Source organism: Pteropus alecto, unplaced genomic scaffold (assembly GCF_000325575.1).
Source record: "Pteropus alecto unplaced genomic scaffold, ASM32557v1 scaffold171, whole genome shotgun sequence".
In the NCBI taxonomy this organism is placed as follows: domain Eukaryota; kingdom Metazoa; phylum Chordata; class Mammalia; order Chiroptera; family Pteropodidae; genus Pteropus; species Pteropus alecto.
The window spans coordinates 5722676-5749748 of NW_006431925.1; the positions used below are offsets into that span (position 1 = coordinate 5722676).

At 32.3% G+C, this 27073-nt stretch overlaps 1 protein-coding gene across 1 annotated transcript in view; it reads left to right on the forward strand.

Annotated features, from left to right (window-relative positions):
* ARHGAP5 (Rho GTPase activating protein 5) overlaps window positions 1–26942 on the forward strand; it is a 61398-nt gene extending 34456 nt beyond the window's left edge. The window contains exons 5-8 of the mRNA XM_015585518.2: window positions 15364–15441; window positions 17749–17880; window positions 19655–19760; window positions 23527–26942. Of these exons, the coding sequence (XP_015441004.1) occupies window positions 15364–15441; window positions 17749–17880; window positions 19655–19760; window positions 23527–23854 (644 nt within the window). The 3' untranslated portion in view covers window positions 23855–26942. The remainder of the gene's footprint in view (window positions 1–15363; window positions 15442–17748; window positions 17881–19654; window positions 19761–23526) is intronic.
* The last annotated feature ends 131 nt before the right edge of the window (window positions 26943–27073 follow it).

Genomic DNA, 27073 nt, shown 5'->3' on the forward strand with positions numbered 1-27073 from the left:
TGTCATCATCCCCAAAAGGAACCCCATCCTATTAAGCAGTCATTCCATGTTTCTCATAGCTACCCACCCCTTTAACTCACCCCCTTAACTTTATGTCTCTATAGATTTACCTGTCCTGGTCTTTTGTGCCTGGCTTTTTTCATTTAACAAATTTTCAAGGCTCTTTCATATTGTAGCATCTATCAGTATTCCATTTTTATTGAATAATTTTCCATTGATGAACATTTGGATTTTTTCAAATTTTTGACTGTTGATAATATTGGTGCTGTGAACATTCCTATACCAGTTTCTGTGCGGACATGTTTTTCATTTCTCTTGAGTATGTACCTTGAAGTGGAATTGCTTTCAATTGTAATTGGTATACAATAATATATTAGTTTTAGTTGTACAGCGTAGTGATAGAGGTCTGTATAACTCAAAGTGATCACCTCCACTAAATCTAGTACCCCTCTTCCCCGTATATATTTATTACATTAACTGTTTTCCTTATGCTGCACTTTATATCTCCATGACTGTTTTGTATCTGTCCGTTTGTATTTCTTAATCCCTTTGCCCTTTTTCACCTCTTTCCCAACTCCCTTGCATTTAGTAGCTCTCAAAATATTCTCTGTATCTATGAGTTTATTTCCATTTTTTGTTGTTGTTTATTGTTCTTTAGATTCCACATGTACATGAAATCATGTGATATTTGACTTTATCTGACTTGTTTCATTCAGCGCAATACCCTCTAGGTCCATCAAAGCAATATCTTTTCTCATCTCCTTTCTTTTAGTCAGTATGTGTCTTTTAATCTGGAGTCTCTTGTAGGCAGCATAAGTAGGGATCTTGTTTTCTTATCTGTTCAGCCACTCTTTCTTTTGGTTGGAGCACTTAATTCTTTTCCATTTGAGGTACTTGTTGATAGGAATTTAGTTGTTACCATTCTTTATTCCTGTTTTTGATACAGTTTTTTTTTTTTTTTTCTTAAGTCTCTCCAACATTTCCTAGAATACCAGCTTGGCGTTGATAAATTCCTTTAGCTTATTTTTGTCTGGGAAGCTCTAAATGATAACTTTGCTGGATAGAGTATTCTTGGTTGTAGATCCTGGGTTTTCATCACGTTGAATATTTTGGGCTCAACAGAGGAACAATGGAAACCGCTGGCACTTCTGCCTGGGAGAGAGCCTCGCCTCCGGCCCTCACTCAGACAGTTCCCCTTGTAAGTCCCTGGTGCCCCCGTGAAGCTGACCCAGTGCTGGTACTCAAGACTGAACAGCTCTGTCACGGCGCAAGTTCACTTGCAGACGCGGCCCATTTAAGAGGTGTCTGCAGCTGCTGCTACTGTAGTCTCTGTCCCACTTAGCCGCTGGGGACCGGGCAGCCTCATGTCTTCACCCCCTCTCACTTTCTATCGCTGCAGGTTGATTAATTATTTCTCTTCCTAGTTGTAGTGCTTCTGTTCATCTAGATCCTAGGTGACTTTGCTGTTTGCTCCATGTTTCTATCACAACTTTGATTTGGTCGCAGCAGGGATAAGCAAAGCCTCTATCATCTGCACCAATTTTTTTTACAGTCTCTCTCCTCTCTTTTGATTATAGCCATCCTAGCGGGTGCGAAGTGATATATCATATAATTTTGATTTGCACTTCCCTGATGACTCATGATGTGGAGTATATTTTCAAGTGGTTATTAACTATTTGTATATCTTTTTTGAGAAATATCTCTTCAGATCCTTTGCCTGTTTTTAAATTGAGTTGTCTTATTGTTGAGCTTAAGAGCTCTATATATTCTGGATACTAGTTGCTTTCAGATATGATTTGCAAAACTCATCTGTGGGTTGTCTTTCATAATTCCTTGATGGTATCGTTTGAAGCACAAAAGTTGTAAATATCAATGTTCAGATTTTTTTTTTTTAAATTTTGGTACTGTCTGCACATTATCATATTTAAGAAGATTTTGCCTTATCCAAGATCACAAACATTTATTTCTATATGTTCTTTTAAGAGTTTTATGCTGTTAGCTTTTACATTTAGGTCTATGATCCATTTTGAGGTAATTTTGGTATATGGTACAAGGAAGGGTTCCAACTTGTTCTTTTACATGTAGGTATCCATTGTCCACGTATCATTTATTGAAATGCCTTGGTATTTTGAAAATCAATTTACCATAATTGTGAGTGTTTCTAGACTTTAACTTTTATTCTGTTGATCCATATACCTATCCATATATGCCAGTAGCACTCGGTTTTCATTACCATAGCTTTGTAGTAAGTTTTAAAATCAAGTAGTATTGAATCCTCCGACTTTATTCATCTGAATATGTTTGGTCCTCTTCTTGGCTTGCTTGTAAATTTGTTTTGTGAGATCCAGAGCAGTTTTTAATCTAGTTTTTATTTAGACCTAAAATAAGGTATAAGAACTTAAATTAACCCAAAGTCTTGCTTGTTAAAAGATCTTAAAGAATAGAACTTGAACTATTCTCAGCCTCTGGCCTCAAGAAGTTTCCTCTCATACATGTGCAGTATTAAACCAAAGACTCTGGGAAGTTTTTTGCATATCTCTGAGGCTCTTAATGTATCTTTCCCTTTTTTTTTTGGTACTCTGCCCTACAAATTCTAGTCTTATTCTTTCTGAACTCCTATCTCCATCTTCTGAACTCTGGTAGACCATTCTGCTCTGATGGGATTCCACCTCTCTGTACTACTATCTAAAAACTGTCTCTAGTCACTAATTTTGGGCAGACAATTTAACTTACTTGCTTCTTTTTCCTAACAGGTCACAGTTTTGAGCTACCTGTGTTTCAATGTATGGAAACTTGTTTCATATAATTTTTCCAGGTTTTAGTTGTTTGCTAAAGTAGGACAGTTTCTATAGCAGTTAATCCTTCATGGTGGAGTCAGATGTGCCAATAGAAGTTTTTATAATAAGTGCTATATAATAAGTTATGTTAAGTTTCTGTTGGGAAATGACCCTTGAAATATTACTATAAATGTAAAATAGAAAGAGGTAGTGTGGAGGAGACTGAAAAGAAAGGGAACACTAGGCCTCTCAGGAATTAGGGTGTGATAATACTAATAGATATGGGGTTAAAGGAAGACTCAAAAATGCCTTTCAGATTGCTGTATTAGAGTGACAGTAAGTGGTGTATCAGTAATGATAATAAAAATTATGGTATGAAAAGTAGATTAGACATTTTGATAATGTATTTATATTATGTGCACATTAAATCTTAAGGTACCTGTGAGATATCCATTTAAAAGCCCAAGACTTGGTTGAACATATTATGGTTACAGATCTGCTAAAAATGGTTTGGTCTTAAGATGTGGGTAATCGCCATTGTATAGATATTAATGTAAGCTATGTGTTGATGAAATTGAGGGCAAACAGTGAGGAAAAAAAGTTCATAACGCAAATATGCTCTACAAAAGAGTAGAGTCCTAAAACACTAAGGAGAGAATTTTTTTTAATAAGAAGGAAGCATGGTTATCAGCATTGAATTTACACAGGTCAGGTGACTTAAGATTATACTCTAAAAATATTTTCATTGAGGCACAATTCATATAATATAAAATTAACCACTTTATACGACAATGAACTGGCATGCAGTACGTGTACAGTGTTGTGTTACCACCGTCTCATCTAGTTCCAAAGATTTTCATCACCTCCAAGAAAATTTCGTACCGTTTAAGCAATTACTCCCTTCACTAGTACCCTCATGCCCCAGCATCTGGCAACTACCAACCTGCTTTCTGTTTCTATGGATTTACTTATTCTGGATGTTTCATATAAATGGAATCATATATGTGACCTTTTGTCTGGCTTCTGTCACTTCACATAATGTTTTTGAGTTTCATCTATATTCTAGGATGCGTCATTGTATGGATATCCACCACATTTTGTTTATTTGTTCATCATTTGGTAGCATTTGGTTTGTTTCTCTTTGGCTGTTGCGATAAGTGCTGCTATGAACATGTACAAATATTTGTTCGAGTACCTGTTTCCAGTTCTTTTGGATACGTACCCGGTAATGAAATGGTGGGTCACATAGTAATTCTATGTTTAACTTTTTGAGAAACTGTCAAACTGTTTTCTACAGTGGATACAGCATTTTACATTTCCATCAGCAATGTGCAAAGGTTAAAATTTGTCCACCTCCTTACCAGCACTGGTTATATTCTGTATGTGTTTGTTCTTTAATTCTAGCCATTCTATTCCTTTTGATAGGGATTGCATTTTGATCTGTAGATCACTTTGGTAACATTGCCATCTTAACAGTATTAAGTATTCCAGTCCATGAATACTAGAAGTCTTTACATTTATTTAGGTATTCATTAATCTCTCTCAATATTGTTTTACAGTTTTCAGTGTACAAGTCTTGCACCTCCTTAGTTAAGTTAATTCCTAGGTATTTCATTGTTTTGGATGCTGTTGTAAACAGAATTGTTTCCTTAATTTTATTTTTGGAATGTTTGTTGTTGGTGTATACAACTGATTTTTGTGTTATCTTTAATCCTGCAACTTAGCTTAAATTTTTTTGTTAGCTCTATTTTCTGTGTGTGTGTGTGTGCGCGCGCGTGTGTGCGCGCTTTGGGATTTTCTATATAAGGTCATGTCCATAAATAGCAGTAGTTTCTTCCTTTCAAATTTGGATACCTTTTATTTCTTTTTGTTGCCTAATTGCTCTGGCTTGAACTTGTGCCATATTGAATAGTCATGATGAAAGCAATCATCCTTAACTTATTGCTTATTTTAGAGAATTCTTTCACCATTATAATGTTAGCTGTGAGTTTTTCATAAATGCACTTTAGTATGTTGAATTCTCTTCTGTATTAACTTTCCTGGGGCTGCCATAACAAAGTGCCACTAACTAGGTAGCTTAAAACAAATTTATTTGCTCACAGTCTAGAGGTTAGAAGTCTGAAATCAAGATATCTGCTGGTCACAGTCCCTCTTAGACTCGATAGAATCCTTCTTTGCCTCTTCTTGACTTCTGATAGAAAGGATGCCAATCCTTAGTGTTCCTTGTATTGTAGCGTGTTACTCTAGCCTCTGTCTTTGGGGCTCTCCCTGTGTGTCTCTGTCTTATAAGGATACCAGTCATTGGGATAAGGATTCACCCTACTCTAGTATGACCTCATTTTATCTTAACCAATTATGTCTGCAATGATCCTGTTTCCAAATAAAGTCACCTTTTAGTTTGTGGAGTATTTTTTTTTTTTTTTTATCATGAAAGGGTGTGAGATTTTGTTAAACGATTTTTCTGTATGAACTGAGATGAGCTGAAATGATCATGTGTTTTTTCCTTTCCTTTCTAGATCTATTTTTTGTGTTCGTTGCTTTGTGTACCTCCTCAACTCCCACCGTTATTCACTTGGGAAAACTTCAACTTTGGTTAAACTAACTCCCTTCCTACTCTGTGGTTGGACCAGAAAGTGGATCATGGTTGTCGAAAAACAAAAACCATGTGTTTCACTTCAAATATGTGACCACAGATCTGAAGTAATCATCCCACAATTCTCTTACTCTTATTTATTGTATTAAATAGTCATTTCTTATTTCATTAAAGTTTGAAAAGTTTTGAACCTTCAGAAATGTTGCAAGAAGAGTGTGATTAAGCATCCATGTAGCTCTCACCTAGATTCACCAATTATTTACTATTTCTTCTCTTTTTTTTTTGGCAACTGTTTGAGAGGAAGTTATAAGCAACATGATACTTCACTCCTAAATCTTTTAGCAAATATCTCCCAAGAACAAGGACATTTCTCCCACATAACCACAATATAAATACCACCTTCAGGAAATTTGACTTTGATAAAATAATTATCTAATATTCTCTGTATATTCAAATTTCCTTATTGCCCCAGTAATGTCTGTCCTCTTTTAGCTACCTGTTCTGTTCTTTCAATTCAGGATCTAGTCAAAGATTATGCCTTAGATTTCTCGTTATGTCTCTTTAGTTTTCTTTAATTTAGAATGTTTCCTTAGCCTTTTGTGTGTTTTCATGACACATCTTTTGAAGATTTTAAGCTTTTTTTTTTTTCCAGAATGTTCCTAAATTCTAATTGTTGAATTCCTTCCTAGTCAGATGCCAGTTAAACATTTTTGGCCAGAATTCTACATAAGGCTGATGTGTCCTTTTTAATACATCATAGGATGCATTAGGAGACAAGTGATGTCATTTTCAAAAGGACTTTTTATGTTGCTTTTGAAATTCTGGACTTTTAATAACCTTAACAGTGTCAGATAAGTGCTAAAAGTTATCATTGACATCTGAATTTAATGATTACAGTGTGAACTATTTTATTCTTGTTCTGGCAAAGAGGAATTATAAATTGGCCCTTAAAATACTTCTTTAGATAGTTTTAGTATGCCTATATCCAGTGGAAATTCCTTGAGGTTTTTCTGATGTGTTAATATTACCTTTTGTGGTTTCTAGCTTTGAGAAATGTCCGTGTTTTTATCTGTTAAGAAGAACATTGTCTTCTTGAAGTAGCTGGTCACTGGTCTTTGCTAATGCTTTAAAAAAAATTTTTTTTTGCACCACAGCATTTAGACCATAATCTCCATGAGAATAGAGACCCTTAGCTCCTAAAACAGTGTTTATAATTAAATCCTTATTTAATAAAAGTTTAAAAAAGGAACCCAAATATTTTGAAAGAACCCTATTTGTCCTTGTATCATACATTAATATTTCTTTGTCTTTATTTACCAAACTAGAATTAGCATTTATTTTTTCCTACAGTACAAAGACTGAATGATCATTGCGAAAGATGGGAGACTAGAGGCGTTTTCAAAATTGATATTTTTATATCACTTGAGTAATTTGTATTATGCCGAATCACTAAGTCATAATATCATAAAAGCACGGGTTTTGCATTGTGATAATAGTGGGTGATGAAAGTGATACACAATATGCAAGATTCTGTATGGTTATAATAAGGAAAGAAAGGCTGTTCTTAGGTGAAAGCTATCTTAAATGCTTTGTTTTTAAGTTAAATTGATACATGATACTGTCATTTTTGTGGTTGACATCCAAATTTAGTATGCAGGAAAATGAATGTTGTGCAAGTCTAAAGAAACACTAGGCCTTTATTCTTTTTTTCAGGTGAAGTAATTACTTTGATAATATAACAATCAGCTTTTACTACATGTTTACTACTTGTATTGTAAACTTTAAGTATGCTATGAAATGTATTGTTTATTCATTTAATTTTTAGAGCTATGTAGTGTATATGCAGTTACCATCTCCATTTTACAGAGGAGGGAACCGAGGCCCACAGAAATTAAGTAACTTGTCTGAGGTCACTCAAGATTAGCCCAGATCCCACTTACGTTACTGCTTACAGGTGGTTTTTGATAACCAGGATTTTTTTGTTTGTTTGTTTGTTTTAAGGAAAGAAACTATTTTATTATAGCAGGACAAAAAATGCAGATATCTTCATTAAGGCATAAAACTGAAAAATCACGTGAGATTTAATGATCAAGAAATAAGTTTTTCTTTTCCTATACATTTATAATACACATTTAAATATAATTTTTTAAAAAGGGAAAAATTAAACATTTTGTAATATTTTTAATACATGAGCAACTTCATTCTTTGCGATAAGATACTTATCTTTGGATTTTTTATGATTTATCAATCATTCTGACATCTCGATAATAATTTATTCAGTAATCCTCTTTCTGAACCTGTCATCTTTCTATACTTACATTTTTATTTTCTAGGAAAAATGTCTAAACATGAAATCACTATGCCCAACCATGAAACATGAGATTGCTATGCCCAAGGCATGCACAGAAGAAACCATTTACCATAAAACAAATGGGGAGGCATTTCAAAAGTATATCCTGTAATATATTAGATGGAACAAACTAATATCCCTGATTTGCTCAGTGTGTGACCTTAAGGAAGTTACTAAGCTTGTTTTCCTCTTATCTTTAAAATAAGTCCTCGCCAGTTATTTTGAAGATGGAATGAAAACGATGCATGTAATATTTTCTTTATTAACTTTTCACCTTCACCTTTTTAGTTTCAACATATTTCATTACTCCAGAAGGAAATCCCATACCTATTAAGGAGTTACTCATTCTTCATTCACCCTTCCCAAAGCCCCAGCAACTACCAGTCTGTATTCTGTGTCTGTAGATTTGCCTATTCTGGTTATTTCACATAACTGAAGTCAAAATATGTGAACTTTTATGTCTGGCTGTTTCATTAAGAGTAATGTTTTTGAGATTGTTCCACGTTATAGCTTGTATCAGCACTTCATTCCTTTTTATAGCTGAATAATACTCCATTTTATGGACGTAGCACATGTTGTCTATCCATTCATCCATTGATGGATATTTGGGTTATTTATACTTTTAGGCTATTGTGATATGAATAGTGCTTCTGTGAACATTCATGTACAAGCATTTCTTTGAGTACCTGTTAAGAATTCTTCAGGGTATATGCCTAGGAGTATGTTTTAACTTTTTGAGGAGAAAGCTGCACTGTTTTACATAGCAATGTATGAGAGTTTCCATTTCTCCACATCCTCACCAACACTTATTGTTTTCCATTTTTTGTTTTTTAATTATAGCCATTGTTAGTGGGTATGGAGTGATACCTCATTGCGGTTTTGGTTTGTACTTCCCTGATGACTGATTTTGTTGAGTATCCTTTGTATGCTTGTTGGCTATTTGTATATTTTCTTTGGAGAAATGTCTTTTCAAGTCTTGCAAACTTCTACATTGGGTTGTTTGTCATTTTCTTGTTTGGTTTTGAAAGTGCTTTATATGTTCTAGGTACTAGACCCTTGTCAGATAAATAATTTGGAAATATTTTCTCCCATCTTATAGGTTATCTTTTTTGATAATGTCCTTTGATACACTAATGTTTTAAATTTTGATGACATCCAGTTTTTATTTTGTTCCCCATGTATTGGTGCCATATCTAAGAATCCATTGCCAAATCCAAGGTCATGAAAATTTTACTGCTATGTTTCCTTCTAAGAGTTCTATAGTGTTAGCTCTTGCATTTAGTAAGTAAACTCATTAGCAATTAGGGGATGATTATACTTCATTCCTTTACATTTTGGATTCTTTTTTTGCCTAATTACTCTAGCTGGAACCTCTGGTACAGTGTGTGTTTTAGAAGTGACAAAAAGTAAGCTTCCTTTTCTTGTGATTCTCTCTTCTGTTTTCCTACTTTATATTTCGTTTATATTCATTTAAATTTTTATCATTTCCTTCATTCTGCCAGCTTTAAGTTTAGTCTGCTCTTTTTCTATTTCCTTAAGGTTAACCTAACCTTAAAATTTAAATTTCCTTCTTTTGTTAATGTAAACATTTACAGCTACAGATTTCTTTCTGATCACTGCTTTTGCTGCATTTTAGTATCTTTTGTCATCTTTTTATTTTTCATCTCAGAGTATTTTCTTTTTTTACTTGAAGTTTCTCCTTTGATCTATTGACTTTTAAGAGTGTGTTAATTTCCACATTTGTGAATTTTCATTTTGTTACTTATTTCTAGTTTTATTCTTTTGTAGTCAAAGAACATTGTATCATTTCACAATCTTCAGATTTATTTAGATTTGTTTTATGACCTAACATCTAGTTTGTCCTGGAGAATGTTCCATGTGCACTTGAGAGGAATGTATATTGTGTTGTTATTGAGTGGAAGTATTTATGTTTATTTGGTTTAGTAGGTTTATAGTATTGTGCAGGTTTTCTTTTATCTTTTGTCTAGTTCTATTCATTATTGAAAGTGGAGTATTGAAGTTTCCAACTTATTATAGTTGAACTATTTCTCCTTTCAATTCTGTCAGTTTTTGTACCATGTATTTTGGAACCCAGCCTGTTATCAGTGTACAGTGTCCTTCAGTGTCTCATAACCATTTTCGTCTTAAAAGTTTTTTTTCTTTTTTTTTGAAATTAGGGAAGCCACCCAGCTATTTGGTTACTATTTGCATGGGCTATATTTTCCTATCTTTATATAGTCAACATATTTGTGTCTGGATCAGTAGCAGCAAGTATCTTTAAGACTTCATATTGTTTTTTTTTTAATCCATTCTAGCTGTCTTTTAATAGGAAAGTTTAATCTATTTACTTTTAAAGGAAAATATAATTCTGTCATTTCCCTATTTTATGTCTTAAACCTTTTGTTTCTAAATTCCTGTATTACTGCTTTCTTTTGTGACTTTTTTCCCCCTAATACTCCTTATTTTTTTTCTTGTTTGTTTTTCTGTATATTTTAAAATTATTTTCTTAGTCATCACCCTAGGTATTACAATAAACATTAATTTTATAGCAATACTAGTAATATTAATTCAGAAGTATATAAAATCTCTGCTCCTTTACAGCTCTGTCTTCTATCCTTTATGTTATTGTCACAAATTACATCTTTATACATATGTTCCTGTTAACATCAATTTGTAATTATTGTTTTATGCATTCCTTTTAAGTCATATAGGGACAAAAGGATAGGTTACAGATCAAAAATACAATACTAGTACTGGCTTAATACTTATGTCTGCAACTACTTTTACCTTAGTTATTTATTTTCTTGTATGGCTTTCAGGTTACTGTATGATGATAACACTTTCATTTCATCCCAGAGGACCCCCATTAGCATTTATTGTAGGGCATATAGACTAGTGATGACTCCCCTCAATTTTTGCTTATCTAAGGATGTCTTAACTTTATTTTATTTTTGAATGATCATTTTGCCAGATACAGAATTTTTTGGTTGATGGTTTCTTTCAGGAATTCATATGATCTTGCTGCCTTCTAGCCTTTTTTTTTTTTTTTTTTTTTTTGCCCTGAAGAGGAATAAGCTGTTAATCTTATTTGTAGGTTCCTAGGATATGATGAGTAGCTTCTCGTTTTTCATTGTAGACCTCTTTGCTAGTCCATCCTTCTTGCAGTTTGTTGAACTTCTTGGATATGTAGATTTGTGGGTTTCTTTTTAATATTTAGGAAGTTTTTAGCCATAATTTTTAAAAATAGTTTCCTTTTTATCTGAGAAAGCCTTTATGTGTATGCTGATACATTTCACGATGTCCCAGAAGTCTCTTAGGTGCTGTTCATTTTTCTTAATTATTTTCTTCTTTTTTTAATTCCAGACTGGATAATCTCAACCAATCTTCACTGATTGTTTTTCTGCCTCCTAAAATCTGCTGTTAAATCTCTCTAGTAAATTTTTCATTTTAGTTATTAGACTTTTCAGATCCAGAATTTCTCTTTAGTTCTTTTTTTATAATGTCTGTGTATGTATTGATATTTGCTATTTAAGTCATCATTCTCCTGATTTCCTTCGTTCATGGTTTTCTTAAATCCTTGTGCATTTTAAAAACAGTTGATTTAAAATCTTTGTCTAGTAAGTGCAATAACTGGGAGTCCTCATAGTTAGTGTCTATTTCTTTTTTTCCTTGTATGTACCATCTTATTTTGTTTCTTTCCATGCCTCTTAATTTTCTGTTGAAAATAAAGGTTTTGCATATTATAATATGGCATCTCTGAAAATCGGATTCTCCCCCATCACTAGGATGTGCTGTTGCTGTTTATTGGCTATGTTTGCTTGTTCTGTGAGTTTTCTAAACTATTTTTGTAAAGTCTGTATTCTTATATTCGTGGCCACTGAAATCTATTCCACAACTTAGTAGTTAGCCAGTGTTTTGACAGTTCCTTAAATGCCTGGAGCCATTGGGGAAAAAAATATTTCCAAGTCTTTGCAGATTGGTTCTGTATGGGGGCATTAACCACAATTTGTTGAGAATAAGATCTGTATTGCTCCCTCTGGCATTTGCAACTTGCACTCAGAGTATAGGCTGCCGTCCTCATCATTGTTGCCAATCTGGGGTGGCAATTTAAAGCTTCTTTCTTCACCAAGCCTCCTTCTGGTGGTTGTGATTTTCTTTTCTTCTTTTTCTTTTTGACTAGATTCCAGAGTTCTGCAAAAGTTGATTCTGACACTTTTTGGCAGCTCAGTAGTTTCTTTTGTGAGTGAACCAAATCGTGAAATTCCCATCTTCATTTCTTTTGCTGATGCCAATTCCCCATAGACATATTTATCTGATTTATGGATTATCTATCTATGTGCCTTACTTCTCTACCCTTTGTAATTTATTTTATGACTTTTAATTATTTTTACCTTAAAGGTATATGCTAACAAACTGTAAAACTCTCATATTGTATATGTTAGCAACTCAAATAGAAGTCAAAGTCATTTTAGAACTTTAGATGTCAAGAATTCTGTGTGGTACAGTGGTTAGTTACCTAATAAAAGAAAAAAAGATGATGATATTTAGTTAAAAGGTATTTGAATTTGTAAATTTTTATTTTTAGCTTTGGAATATTGGCATGGATTTCTAATGCCTTTTTTGCTTGTAGGCCCTGAATAGATACTTTGGGATTTAAGTGGTTTAAGTTTGAGTAAAACTTGGGTAATATTATTATATCTAAATAATAGAGTTAGTGTTTTTGTTTATTGTTTCACATCTATCAGTTACTGGTGAATGGAAGGCAAGATTTTTGGTTTGGACGATTAAGTACCCTTATAATAGCAAATAATACTAAAGGCTTATCACTATGTCAGGGATTCTCAACCTCACCATTATGGACATTTGGGGCCATTTAATTCTTTATTAGAGGGCAGTCCAGGCAGGATCTAATCTAGGTGCATCGCATTTAGTGATCATGTCTTTTTCGACACCTTTGGTTCAGAATAGTTCCTCAGCTGCTTTTGTCTTTTCTTACATTGAGGCTGTCATCAGACTTTCAGCTACTAGGTTTAGTCTTCATTGATTATTTTTTCTCTCTTTCATTTCTCCTGTTTATTGCTTAGCATTTTACTGTACAAATAAACATTCTTACTCAATTTGAGTTTGTCTGATGTTTCTTCATTATTAGATTGGAATTACTCATTTTTGTTAGAAATACTATTGAAGCGATGTTATATCATCTTCTAAGTGCATCATATCTGTTGAGACAGGATATCAGTTTGTTTCACTATAGATGATACTAATTTTGATCATTTGGTTGTATCTGCCAAAGGGTTAAAACTTTGGATTTAATAACTTTTTATTTATTTATATTAGTATGGACTCATGTATTCTTAGTGAGTTATAATCCATTCTCATCCTTTTAAGATATGTTCCCATAACTCTTTAAGTTCTTCTTATCTGGCACAAGATTTACCAGTCTTAGCTTACATTTTTCCTGATCTAACCTTGGAATCAGGCTTTTCTCTGAGAAAGAGCTCTGGCTTATTTTGATAGAGAATGGTATTTAGAAACCATTATTGGGGCTGATTCTGGACTCTTTCAGCAGACAAAGGTAGGAAATATATGTATGTTTGCATATATATGCTTATTTCTGTATCTATATTAAAAACCACGAGTTTATGCCAATACCTTTTTTACTCTAACACCACAAAGTATTTTAGCTCTAGTCCCACTTTTGTTATTAGTAATTCTCTTCTTCAGCAATAAGAATCCTTTCTCCCCTTATCCTTAACATATTTACTCTTCTGCTCGCATCTAGAATACACAAAAAGTATACATACCACTCTAGACTAGGAGCCTACTAACTATAAAGATCAGTATTTGCTCAGTATTTACTCATAGTTCTTTTTATTTCTAAGGTTCAGTTACATAGAGTGAAGTGCACCAAACTTAAGGGTACAATTAGATGAGTTATAACAAATGCATACCCCTGTTTAATCCACACACCTATCAAGATACAGAACATTTTCATCACCCTTTATGTTTCTTCTCATTTAACCTCTTTTCTGATTCCCCCCCCCCCACTATAAATAGTATTGCCTGATACAAAACTTTATATAAATGGAATCATACTAAATAAATTATTTTGTGTCTGGTTTCTTTCATTCACCAGAGATTAATTCATGTTGGCTATATCAGTAAAACATACATCAGTAAAAAATATAATTTTGGCCCATGAAGCTTTTGTCAGTAGATTTTTGCTCCTTTTATGTCGGTGGATTTCTTAATATTGACCCCCCCCATATGAGATACGTTTTGTCCTCCTTTCATATCTTTATACATACTTGGTAAAGAATAAAGTAATTGTAACCAGGTGAAAAATTAGAAAGAATTAATATATTGTCCCAAGCAGAGGCCATGACATTATTCCAGAAATAAGTTTGACAGAATCCTTTTCCTTTGATTTTTCTTTTTCCCCTTTGATCAGACGAGTACAATGCCTTATCAAATTGAGTCTCTTTCAGAAGAGCTTTGAGGAACTTCCCATTGAACATACGGCGGAGTAGAGACTTTTGGCCCAGTGACATATATGTTAGAGCATTATTTCAAGTGTGTTTATAATTGCTCACGGAAGTATTTTATGGTGGCTGCTTTAAAATCCTCATTCGATAATTCTACAACTGACATCTTTGTGTTTGTGACCATTGTCCTCTTTCAATTTGAGATTTTCTTAGTTCTTAGTATGATGAATGGTTTTAGTTTGAGTATTATTTTATCTTGGAAATTTTGGATATGCTGTGAGTGTTTAGATCTTATTTAAATCAATCTAGTTTAGCAGATCTCCTCTGACACTGTACTCAATTAGGGGAGGAAGGCTGCTTTGATACTGCAATGTGGTGGTAGAAGCCCAGATTTTAAAGTTTCTCTTATCTTGGAGGAGGATTAGGTCAAGCTCTTCCACTCAGACTCTGCTGACACTCCAGGGATGTGAAAGGGGCACCTTAGTTACTCCTGAGCATAGGTGGAATTCTAGTCTCCCCACTTGCTCACAACTAATGTGTGTGAAGAGTAGTGGGTTCCATAGCGTTTGGCTGGAATAGGGCAGTTATAGTAAAAAATGTTTGTTTTGCTTGCTAGGCTGTGCTTTTTCTAATTCTTTCACTGAGAGAGTAGGCTTTTTTTTGTTGTTATTGTTTCTCTGTGTGTTGTTTTGCTTTATTTTTATTTTTTACCTGTGCTCACTGGTATTTCTGGGTTGCAGGCTTCCCTATTGTCTTGTCTAGGATACATAAGATATAAAAAGAAAACAGGGAACTCAGTGTCATGTTGTTCTTCAAGATCCAGTGTCACTAGCCAGTGCGCACCTTCTCTCCATCATTCAAAGTTCGATGTTTGTTTTTTACATATTGCGTTCAGGAATTTAGCTATGTCTAATAGAAGAAATAGGGAGAAATGTGCCTTCTCATTTTGTATGGAGCTGGATGTCCTACATAGTTTAAAATTAAAAGAAGTCCATTAAGAACTTATTTAAAATGAAATACTGAAAAATATCTAATTCTTTAAAATATTCTACCACCATATTTTTGTATGTCACTAAGTTAGACATAAGGTTAAATATATTTTTTATTGTAGATATATATGTACATATAAAAAAGCATGCATATTTATTATTTTTTTAGGATTATGTACTGAAGGACTCTACCGTGTTAGTGGGAACAAAACTGATCAAGACAATATTCAAAAGCAGTTTGATCAAGGTAAGAAGATGATTATATAAAATAAAATCATTGTTTTATTATTTTCCTTATTGAAATGTCATGATGGGAGGATTGATTTTCACATGAAAACCTTCTAAAGATATAGATGTTGACGGAAGAGAGTTTGGAAGTGAGATTAGATGTATTTAATAAAATAGATACCACAGTCAAGAAAGAGTAGAGCTTCAAATCTATTACCAGAATTGGCAAAGTAATAAATCGACTTATGACACATCAGCATCTTTGTATGTCACATAGTTCTTATTTTAAAATGCAATTAAAAATTTTTCCCCATGATATTGGGCTAACTAACCATTAGGAGTGAAAAAAAAAGCTAAATTCTCTAATCATAATAAAGTAAATTATATATGAGATCAATGTAAATGGAAAAAATGAAAACTATAATAAGTATGGGGATGAAAGTAATTGACTATTTTAATGGTCTTAGAATAGGGACAGGCCTAAACTTGAAATGAAATCTGGAAAATATGAACAAGATGATAAACTGGACTACCTAAAAAGGTAAAAATTCTGTCTGAGACAGTGGATAAAACATAAAATCACGAGACAAACTATAAACTTGGAAGGGCGTAGAATATCTATGCTAGATTAAGGAATTCACATCAGAAGAAAGTGACCAACACATAAAAATATGCTCTGCCTCTGTCAGTTGTAAAGAAAAATTAAAAAGATTGTATTTGTTATTTTATTATCAGAGTGAAAAAGATTGTTGGTATGATGTAGGCAAACCAGTATTTTGTTTGTTTACTCTTGGTTATGGGTGCATTTTGGGAGGCAGTTTATGAATATTAAAATTCAGGTAGCTCTGCTAGAGAAATTCAGCTTGTAAATATTTATGTTACAGAAGTCTTTGTATAAACATACAAAGATATACTTACAAGGGCATTCATTGCACACTTTTTTGTAATTTTTTTTTAAAGGAAGGGGGGACTGCTCATGAATTTATAAGAAGAATACTAGATAGCCATATAAAATATTTTAGCTTTTTGTGTGTTGTAATGATGAAATGTCAGTCGTTGAGTGTTTTGTGTTGGCCTTGCTTTGAAAGAATATTGTATAATATATCATTTCATTTAAAAAAAATACTGTGTTAGAGAAACTGGTAATATTTCACTTCTAGTAATGAAGTGTAAGGTTAGTATTCAATACCAGGGCCTCTTGAATTAGTCTTCCCAGTTTTGTTTTCTGGTTCTGTCACTTAACTGTCTTAATGCCCTAGGAAAGTTAATCTTTCTAAATCTCAGTTTTTTCATATCTAGAAATGAGAGTGATAAGACTATGAAGAATAATAAGATACTGCACATGAAGAGTTTTCTGTGCCAGGCACCATATTAAATGTTCTTTGGGTAGCTATTATTACAAGGAATGTAGCCTTAAGAGAAAGCTTTAGTACATAAAAGTATTTATCATAGCATCTTTATAATGTTTTTAAGTGAAATAAATCTAAATATTCAGTAACAGAATATTATCTAAATTGTTAAATCTGGAGAATATTTTGTAGTCATTAAAATTATGTAGAGCAAAATGTTAATTGGTGATTATTCTTTAAGGATATATGTGAATTCTTAGTTTGAAATTACAATTAAATGTTATCAAAAAGTTACTTTGTCAGAGTTTAATCTATGCAATGCCTTAAAAATGAAACCCATTATAAAATGTATATCTGATTTGTTTTTTGTTGTTGGTTTTATTGTTGTTATTTTTAATGATTAGAAAAGGACTGAAAAGAAACATACTAAAGTATAAACAGTGATTTCCTCTGGGTGATGGGGTTAATTTTTTTCTTTTTTCGTGGTCTATATTTTCACATTTTCTGTCATAAGGATTCATTAAAATAAGGAAAAATTATTTTTAATAGAAAATTAACCTTATGATACACTTTTAGTGTGTTCCATTGTTTTTTTACATCATAACTTCACTAAGTGTTTAAATTTAAACTTATAAAAAATTTTAACTTCTAAGGTATAAAATTGAATTTATATGCATATAATTCCTATCTTTTGTCTTTGTTTCCTTATGTAGCTTATGTAAACAAAATATTTTAAAAGAAGATAGATATTAGTAAAAGCTAATGTTCTTCCATATACTAAGCTTAGTTCTCTCTTCCCTTATCTACATAGTTTATCTATTTTAAAACAATGAGAGAGAGGTGAATTGGCCTGTAAAGAAAGGTAGCTGATGAGAAGACTTAAATATCTTTGGGTCTACAAGCACCTGTTTAGCATACTTCTATAAATTAAAATTTTATATAAGTTATAGATTAATTTTTAAATTTTTGTCTTGTAGATCATAGTATCAGTCTACTATCAATGGAAGTAACAGTAAACGCTGTAGCTGGAGCTCTTAAAGCTTTCTTTGCAGATCTGCCAGATCCTTTAATTCCATATTCTCTTCATCCAGAGCTACTAGAAGCAGCAAGTAAGTATATAAGCCTCCTCTTTTTGAGAGGCATGATGGGTTTTGTGTGTTGATTACTATGTTTTAAAATCAGCCATGCACTAGAACGTGTAGCCAATAAAAATTCAGCTTATTAGAACTGTTTTAAAGATATTTTTCTCTAAATAAGGAATATCAGAATCCTTGGGGTTGGCTCCGGGAGTACTTAGTTTTAGCTAGACTCCCAGGTGACAGTGTTCCTAGAAGTTTGAAGATCATTGTACTAGAAGTTTGAAAGTTGTATTTTTAATTCAAACTCAGAGGCATCGTAAGAAAATTAAATAAACTTTTCAAATGAGTTTATCTGTAATGTACTTCAGTAAAATACTAACCTGTGTGTGGTCTATACATTTGTGGATTTAAAATTTTTCAAGTCAAATTAACTTTGGCCTCATGTCTAAAGTCATTTTTTTGAAAAAGTAAGGCAGGAAAATGGGTACTTATTCAATATTTATTCCTACTTTAGCATCATTCATCCAGATGTTTCTATTAAATATTCACGTTATCTAGAAAATGATACAGAAGATGTATTTGAGTATCAGGTAACCTAGTGCTTAATCTACATTGTTGTCTCAGTGGCTAAAACGAATATAATTTCTTAGAATTCCTCTTTCCTATTTCCTTTTGATTACAAGTCTTCCAGCTTAAAGTGAGACTACTTTCTTATAATTTAGATTATGTTAAAGTACTTTAATTAAAAACTTCCTTAAAAAAGCAGTATATTGTCACAAGGTATAGTTGCCTTATACATACTTTCATATGTAAACTGGGAAATTGGTTCAGTCAGTAATTTAGATTCTCTTACTTTTTGATCATAAACAATAACCTCAGAGTTTTCCTTAGGACATTTTTGAGGAATGGTTTAGAAGTACTCTGTGGCAAATGAGATTTGGTAATATTTGGTTTTACTACCATGAGTTGGTATGCAGTTGGCCTCCTTCAGAAGAACTCATTGTTACCTTTTGGAAGAATGCAATGAATGAGGAAGAGCAGTAAAGCTTTCTCTTATCTCCTATTTACTGCAGAACCACATTTCATTTCAATAATGCTGTTTCATAATTTACATAAATTTGGAGAGTAACTGAGTTAAATGCTTGTACTGCTTGTGAAGAAAGATTTTCAATAAGCATATAGGGTGATGATTTTAAATCAATATTGGCTGACTATTGCCTACGGGCCAAATTCAGCCCACCACCAGTTTTTGGTAGGTGTTTGCAAGCTGAGAATAGTTTTTACATTTTTAAATGGTTGACAGAGTTAAAGAAAAATTTCATGACACGTTAAAATTATCTGCAATTAAGATTTCAAAAGTTTTATTGCAGCGCACTCATTTGTTACATATTGTCTGTGACTGCTTTTGTGCTACAATTGCAGAGTCGAGTATTTGAGCCCACAAAACCTAAAGTATTTACTCTTTGTAGCGTGAATATTAAGAGCCTAACAGCTTTATAAGTAATTTGTTAATTTTAAACCAGTAGTTATATAAATTGCTTGAGTAAATTTTTAGCTAATATACTATTTCCCATTTTACTATCTTGAAGTCACTTTGCTCTTTAATGATTAGCTTTACTTTCAAAAGGCTATTGTAATATATGCTAATTATTTTTAGCAGTTCTTTAAAACTTTTTTTGTTGTTTACATATCCTAATATGCATCAAACACGTTATTGTTTCTTTGCAATAAACATAGTAGGAAGCTTTATCAAATATTTTTAAATGTGTGAGTTTCACACAAATTTCTTATTTTAATTTTACAGAAATCCTAGATAAAACAGAACGTCTTCACGCATTGAAAGAAATTGTTAAGAAGTTTCATCCTGTAAACTATGATGTATTCAGATATGTAATAACACATCTAAACAGGTATTTTTATTTTTTATTTTTGCAAATAAAATGCACTACAAATTTCAGACATTAACTTTATAAATGTGTAATTATAAGATAGAAAAAGACACAAACTTAAACATACAGTTCAATTTTGGTTCTTTAAATTTTTTCTGGATTTTTAAAATAGATTTTTCATTAATTTGTTTAAAGGAGGGTATATGACTCAATACATGTAATGATTATATAAATAGTAAGTGTGGTAAGTACATTTTCATTATTATCACCGTTATTTTTTAAGTTCTCTTATAGAATCTTAGAATTTTAGATATGACACTTAGAAAATAATCAAGTCAGCCTATTTGAAGTTGAAAAAATTGAGGTTTAAAGAAGGAAATTATGTGCCTAATGTCACAATTAATAAATTACACATCTTATGCTTTTTCTATCATGCTGTTCCTTTTGTGTATCTTATTTTGTTTGGATATTCCACACAGTGAAATTTTATCAGGAATGGAATTTTATCAGAAACTTCAATTAATATTACTGTCTACCTTGTTACCTGAAATGCAGGATATTAATAGCCCTAAATATGTTTAGCTTCAAGTTTATGCTTTTGTCTAAAAAAAATATATATACTCCTCAGTGCCATACATTATGTGAAAGGCAGCATCGTATAATAACTTAAATCTCAGACTGCAGAATCAGACAAGCTTGGTTTTGAAACATCTTTAGTTCTGTGACTTTGGACAATTTACTTAATGCTTGCTAAGTAAGTCTTCATTTCCTAAACTATAAAAGATGAGAAGAATAAGATTCACAAAGTTGTCCTTGGGACTGAGTAGAATTATTAGTATTTGCACTAATGTTTTCAAAAGTCTACTCTTCATAATATTTTCTACTGACATTTTTATTGAACTGAAGTTTGTATTTTTAACTAGTAATGTCAGTGCCCAAACCAAGTACTTTCAGTCTATAGTTCTTAGAAGGGAATATTAACCAATGTTTAAAGTTTTGTTGCTATCAATATAGAATAAATTATATTATTTATGTTATTTCTAGTAACTATTCTTTAAAGTCTCCCTCCCTGAGAAAATACCAGCATACATAGTATTGCAGTATATTAGTGAAACTGCTTTTGAAAATTACCATACAAGTAGCTCGTGATGTGATAACAGATGTGCACAGGGTATTTAGGAGACCTTACTCAATGTGGAGTGTAGGGACGGTTTGTGCACATGTTACTCTCTGGCCCGATGAAAGTCCTGAAATAAGAATTGTACTTCATTAGAAAGAATAGGGAAAAGGGATGAGTATGTTCAAAAAATCATAGTGCTAGCCATTAATATTATTTTAGACACTGTGTTTGGCTCCAGTGATATAACACAGGCAAAAGCATATTTGGTATGTTGAGGAACAAAAGGGGCCTATGTGATTCAAGCAAAGCGATGGACCGAGTTAGAGATAAGATCAGAAAGGGAAGAGGGACAGTGCCAGATCAATAGCTTAGTCCTCAAAATGTTTTACTGACAAGATAAAAAGGATGCTTCATCTATGTCACTTAAGCACGCTGGAATTCAACTGACATTTAGTTGATTGAGGGTGGGGCAAGACTTTCTCAGTGAAAATAGTATTGCATGTCTGTTACTCTGAGTGGTTATGGAGAGCAGAACAGAGAAAACATAAGCAGACGAGATTGGACACATTCAGGGTGGTATGGCTGTAGACTGAGAAATAACATTCAGACTTAAATTTTAAAGGGGATACTCTCAGCTAGACTATCATGATACTCTGTGTGCTAGATACTCTTGTGAATAAAGAGTATCTAGCACACAGAGTATCATGATAGTCTATAAGTCTTGGGGACATAGTGAATAAAGCAGTCACCTATTTCATGGAACTTACATTCCTAGGAAATAAATGATAAATATAAATATATAATGGATGAGCAGCAGATAGCAAAAATTAATCCATAGAGTTATTCTTTGTTTATATTCTCTTTTTCTATTTAGTGAGTTACTGCATCAAATCAGCTTTTTCTCCTAATTATTTTTCCTTTCATTCCTCTAGCACTGCCTTAGTTTAGGCTTTATCATTTCTCATATAGTGAGCTCTGGTTTCATTGGACTTTTTCCCTGCCAGTTTTTCCTCTTGTTTCTCCCTTGATTCTGACGCCAGAATGATCTTTCCAAAAGATCTTTCTGTAAAGATCACTTCCAATTAAATAGCACCATATATCCTGCAGAAAAAAATCCAAACTATTTAACATTAAGTGGTATAATTTTAACTTCTTCAGTTACATCTCCTTTCCTTTTCCCCCCCAGACACTCACTAACTAAGTGCCACACTATTAAACTCATAGCACTTAACCAAAAGATTGAATTTATGGTCATCCCTCATCACATCTTAACATGACTGGTTCAGTCTTTCTCAAGCTGCGGTCTTCAAACCAACAGCAGCAGCATCACCTGGGAACTTGTTAGGAATGCAAATTATCAGGCCACACCCTAGACATAGTCTTTCATCAGGAGGTACACACTGAAGTTGAGACAACCAGAGTTTTGACCGAATTATCCTTCCTTCCTACCATTTTACCAACGCTTATCACCCTGGACTCAACTCAGACATTACTTCCGCAAGGAAGCCTTGATTATATCTAACCACCCTTATCTCTAACTGATTTGTACTTCAACTCAGCAATTAGAAATGATGCTTCCATACTCTTATGTCTTTCAATTTTATAGGTATTTTCAGAATCTATACTTGCCTGCTACATAAAAACACCTAACTGGGCTCACTACATTTTAATAAAAGGTTGATTTTATTCTGAATATTCTAATCTTAAAAAACAGCAATAACTTTTGCCACAGAACATGTTTTTAGGGCACATATTTTTCCTCAGATGAGCAACTCCTGTGGTGAGTGAGGGGTCCTTTGGTTATCAGTTTTTTTATATGCAAATTTAAGTATGACAATTTCCTGCTACCTTGCATATTGGGATGTTTATGTGTGAAATGAGAGGACTAGATAAAAAACTTAAGATTCCTTCTCATTTTAATAATTTTGTTATATTTCAAGATTTTCCTTATGTTTCTTACTTATAGATGGGTATAGAAGTGCTCGCCTCAAATTTAAAGGACTGGATGCAGTAATGTTAATAATGTTTATTTATATTATATGTTTATTGTTAAATCATTTAAATAATTTTAAAGTAGAATGTTTCTGTGAACTGCATTTGGCTTTCAAATTAAATTTGTAACAATGTATGAGATATTTAGTGATTGAAAAGATTGCTTTTTAGAATACTAGAAACTAATTTTTTTCAAAGTGGAAAAGTCTCCTGGTTGGATAAAGTTGTTTTTCTAAAGTTCAAAGTTTTATTTTTCCAAGGTTCAAAGAGGTGGCATACTGTGGTTTGTCTTTTCATCTGTCATTATTACTATTGACAAAGAATGTGCATATGCAATTAGAATGTTCTGTTTTTGTTGCCAGAAACTCATTAAAGTATGTCACATGTCCTATTCCTGAGCAAAAAAAAGGTTATTTCACATAAATTAAGGTGGTTTCTATTCTATAAGTAAATTATAAAACCCAAGCAACCTTTTTTAGACTAACTTTGAGTCACATAAGGAATGGATTTTACTTTTGTCTCCTGTTACTGGAATGTGGTTGAACATAGAATGTTTTAAATTTGAAGCTAAGATAAAAGGTGAAACAAAATCATCTGAGATCATTTTCAACTCTAGGATTCTTTAATTATAATGAGCTTTGGTTTTCTAATCGATTTTTTCTATCATAATTTTAGGGTTAGTCAGCAAAATAAAGTCAACCTAATGACAGCAGACAACTTATCCATCTGTTTTTGGCCAACCCTGATGAGACCCGACTTTGAAAATCGAGAATTTCTGTCTACCACTAAGATCCATCAATCCGTTGTTGAAACATTCATTCAGCAGTGTCAGTTTTTCTTTTACAATGGAGAAATTGTAGAAATTGCAAATACTGTGGCTCCTCCACCACCTTCAAACCCAGGACAGTTGGTGGAACCAATGGTACCGCTTCAGTTACCACCACCATTGCAACCTCAGCTGATACAACCACAGTTACAGACGGATCCTCTTGGTATCATATGAGTAGGAAGTGATTGCAGACAGCCTGAAAATGGACAAAAAGCAAATCTAGACATGCATGTTTCAGGGTTCAGTAGTATATTTCATGTTTCTTACAGATAATTCACATTCAAAATGATGAGACATTTTCTCTTTGAACTATATGGTATTCCTTAATTTACATTACAAATCTAAGACCATGTGATAAGCATGACTGGAGAGATTTAATTTTTATAAACAAAAATAGCTATAAAATACAAAGCTGCTGTTGCATGCAACCTTATTGCAATCAGTATATCATTCCTGTGGCATTTTCTGTCACATTATATTGTGAATAAAATTTTTCTATAGAAATTAAATGATTTTAAAACTCGCATATATGAAACATTTAATGCTTTTCAGCCTGCTTTATGGCTGGTTTTGTTTATGTGCTAATTTGGGCAACTTAATTTACATTTTATCAGTCCGTGTAGATAATTAAAAGCCCAGTTAGGTATTTTATAATTTCCGGCTACTTATGCCATACTCGGGATGTTTGAAAGAAAAATACACTTAACATTTCTGTACCTTCATCTTCTAAGTAAACCTGTGGATGATACGATGAGGGGTAAAATGAACATATTTCTTGTGCACACATACCAAGGACATGCTTGTGGCTAAAGTGAGTTGATAATGTTGTGCAAAGGATAGTTGTCACCAACTCATTTCTTTATGGTCCATAATGAAATAAACATCTTGTATACTGTTAATTCTATAAACAGATGCATGTTCAAAAGATCTATGATGGTCTTGTAATCTTAATCTAATATATTTTAGATATTTTAATTTTTTTCCCTCTTGGGAAATACATTTTAGTATAGTGTAGAAAATACTTCATGACATTTTCATATAAGGTTATATAACTTTTCATACATAAACATGAAATTTGTTGTAGAAAATTCTTTAAACCAAACATTTTAATCTAGGACTTCAATTTACTCTGTTCCTTGAATCTATTTTTATGTGGCCCTTAAAAACATATCCAAAAATCCATTGCTAATATAGCAATAAAAATACTTTGGGTACTGACAGCCTCTTTGGAATGTGTATATATATATAATTGCAAACTTGTATTCATATTTTTTTCTGTGATGATGTTGTAGTAAGATCTAAAGTGGCTTTTACACCATTTTTTAAACCAATTTCCCTTTGATGTTGGTACCAGATTTGCTGTAAATGACTGCTGCTTCTGGGGTTAAACATTTTGTTGGTGAAGTACAACCAGAACACTAAATTATGGAGAAATTTTTCAGAATAGGTAGCATAGGTAAATTTTGTTAGGCTTTATTCAAGATTTGTTCTTTATCACACCATGCCATTTTTTTTCTAGAAAGAAAAAAAAGTGGTTTGTTCTTCATTGCTAGGTTATATTTTGTATAGTAAAGAGAAAATTCCTTGGTCCATGTTTTAATCTTCATTTCTACTGCAATTTTAAGGTTATCTTATGTGTATTATAGTAAACAGATGATTTTGAGATTTGAGGCTCCCAAGAGTTTGATTTGCTCCATTTTTTTCCTAAAATAAATGTTGTCTTTCCCAACTGTTATGTCCTAGGTATTGTACTTCTGATTTTAACTTCAGAATCAAGATGTTGACATGAACCAGGCTGCTGTTAAAGTACATGTATATTATAAATTATTTGTGTTATACTCTTCCATGTTATTATCTTTTCTAAGAAAACAAAGTCCCTATTATTCCTATTGCAAAGCACACAGGAATTAAGAAAGTACAGTAATTTTTAAAAAGAAAAATCCGGTAAATGTAGTATTCTTAACTTGTTCTATATTACTTATACCTATTGTCTATATAGCTTTAATTTATAGCTGTCAGTTTAACATTGGCATGTCTGGCAAAGAAAATTAAACTTTAAGAGTTTTATAAACTGTTTCTAGGTTGCTAAAGAATTTATTTTTCTACTATATATGGTATAGACAAAGCTCAAAACTATGTACAGGAAAAAAGCCTGACTATTTCTTTGGAAGTAGGCTGAAAAGAGAATTTTCAGAACTGTTCGTGTCTTCAGTTCACTCACTCATAACTTTGCTATTGTAATATGTGAATCTCAGCTTATTTAAGCTATTCTCTTTTATACTGTTAACTTTCATGTGCATTTAGTACCATTTGTGTTAAAATTAGCATTTATCATTTTCTACATTAACTACCTTACACCTTCCCCAAAACTTATCTCCACTTTTCTATGCATTCTACAATTGATTTGCAAATCTTCATAGTGAGTCATTTAAAATTCTGCATTTGGTTCACTTAACTAGTAGGTTATAGTTAATTGAAAATTAAAGTGCGATTTAAAGCTCAGTCTGTTACACTGAATTGATTGCATTGTTTTGCCAAGGATTTAGATATGTTTTTAAATATTAGAAAAATAATTCTAAGAACAGAATAATATAATTAAACTTTTTTTCTGGTAAGTTACTGGAAGGTTTCACTGTTTAGGGACATATATATATGAGACCTCTTAAAGGATGGAAAAAATATTAGTCTCATTATGAGAAAACATTAAGGCATTATATTTTACAATTTTAAATAAAATTCCATCTACATATATGTTGGCATTGTTTCATTTAAGCTTCAGTGCTTATAGTTATTACAGTATTGTACTTAATAGTATCTAGATTAGCAATATGAAGAAGGATAGTGGTACTCTTACAAATTTTCAGTAGATTTATTGGAAGTCATATTCTGATCAACAAACACTTATTAGGATACACAGTTAATTTTAGAATAAAATTCCAGGCACAATACATTTCTATTTGAAATGGTATTTGTTAGTAGTGCTCCCCACCCCAACCCCCTTTTACAATGTAAATACTGTAGGTAACAGCAATCTAACTTAGTTGAAAAGCAGCTTTTATTTTCCATACTCTTTGTAAATAATGTAGACTTTTTCTTTGAGGTACGGGAATTTAATTTTGAATATCTCTTAGATATAAACAAAAGTTGGAGTAAGAACTTAGGCCTTAGTTTCCATGGTGATTTTTAGTTTTTTATACAGTAATAATTGTGATGCTATTTGTCAACTGGATATAAATATATATATAATTTTTAAAAGTCAAAAGTGCTTTGTTTTTTGTTTATAATTAATATAATTTTGTGCTTCACCCACAGGATGCTGCAGTAAATATCAGTGAAGTTTCTTCTGTATAAAGAATGCTATGAATAAAACATTAAGAAGCTATATAATTTTAA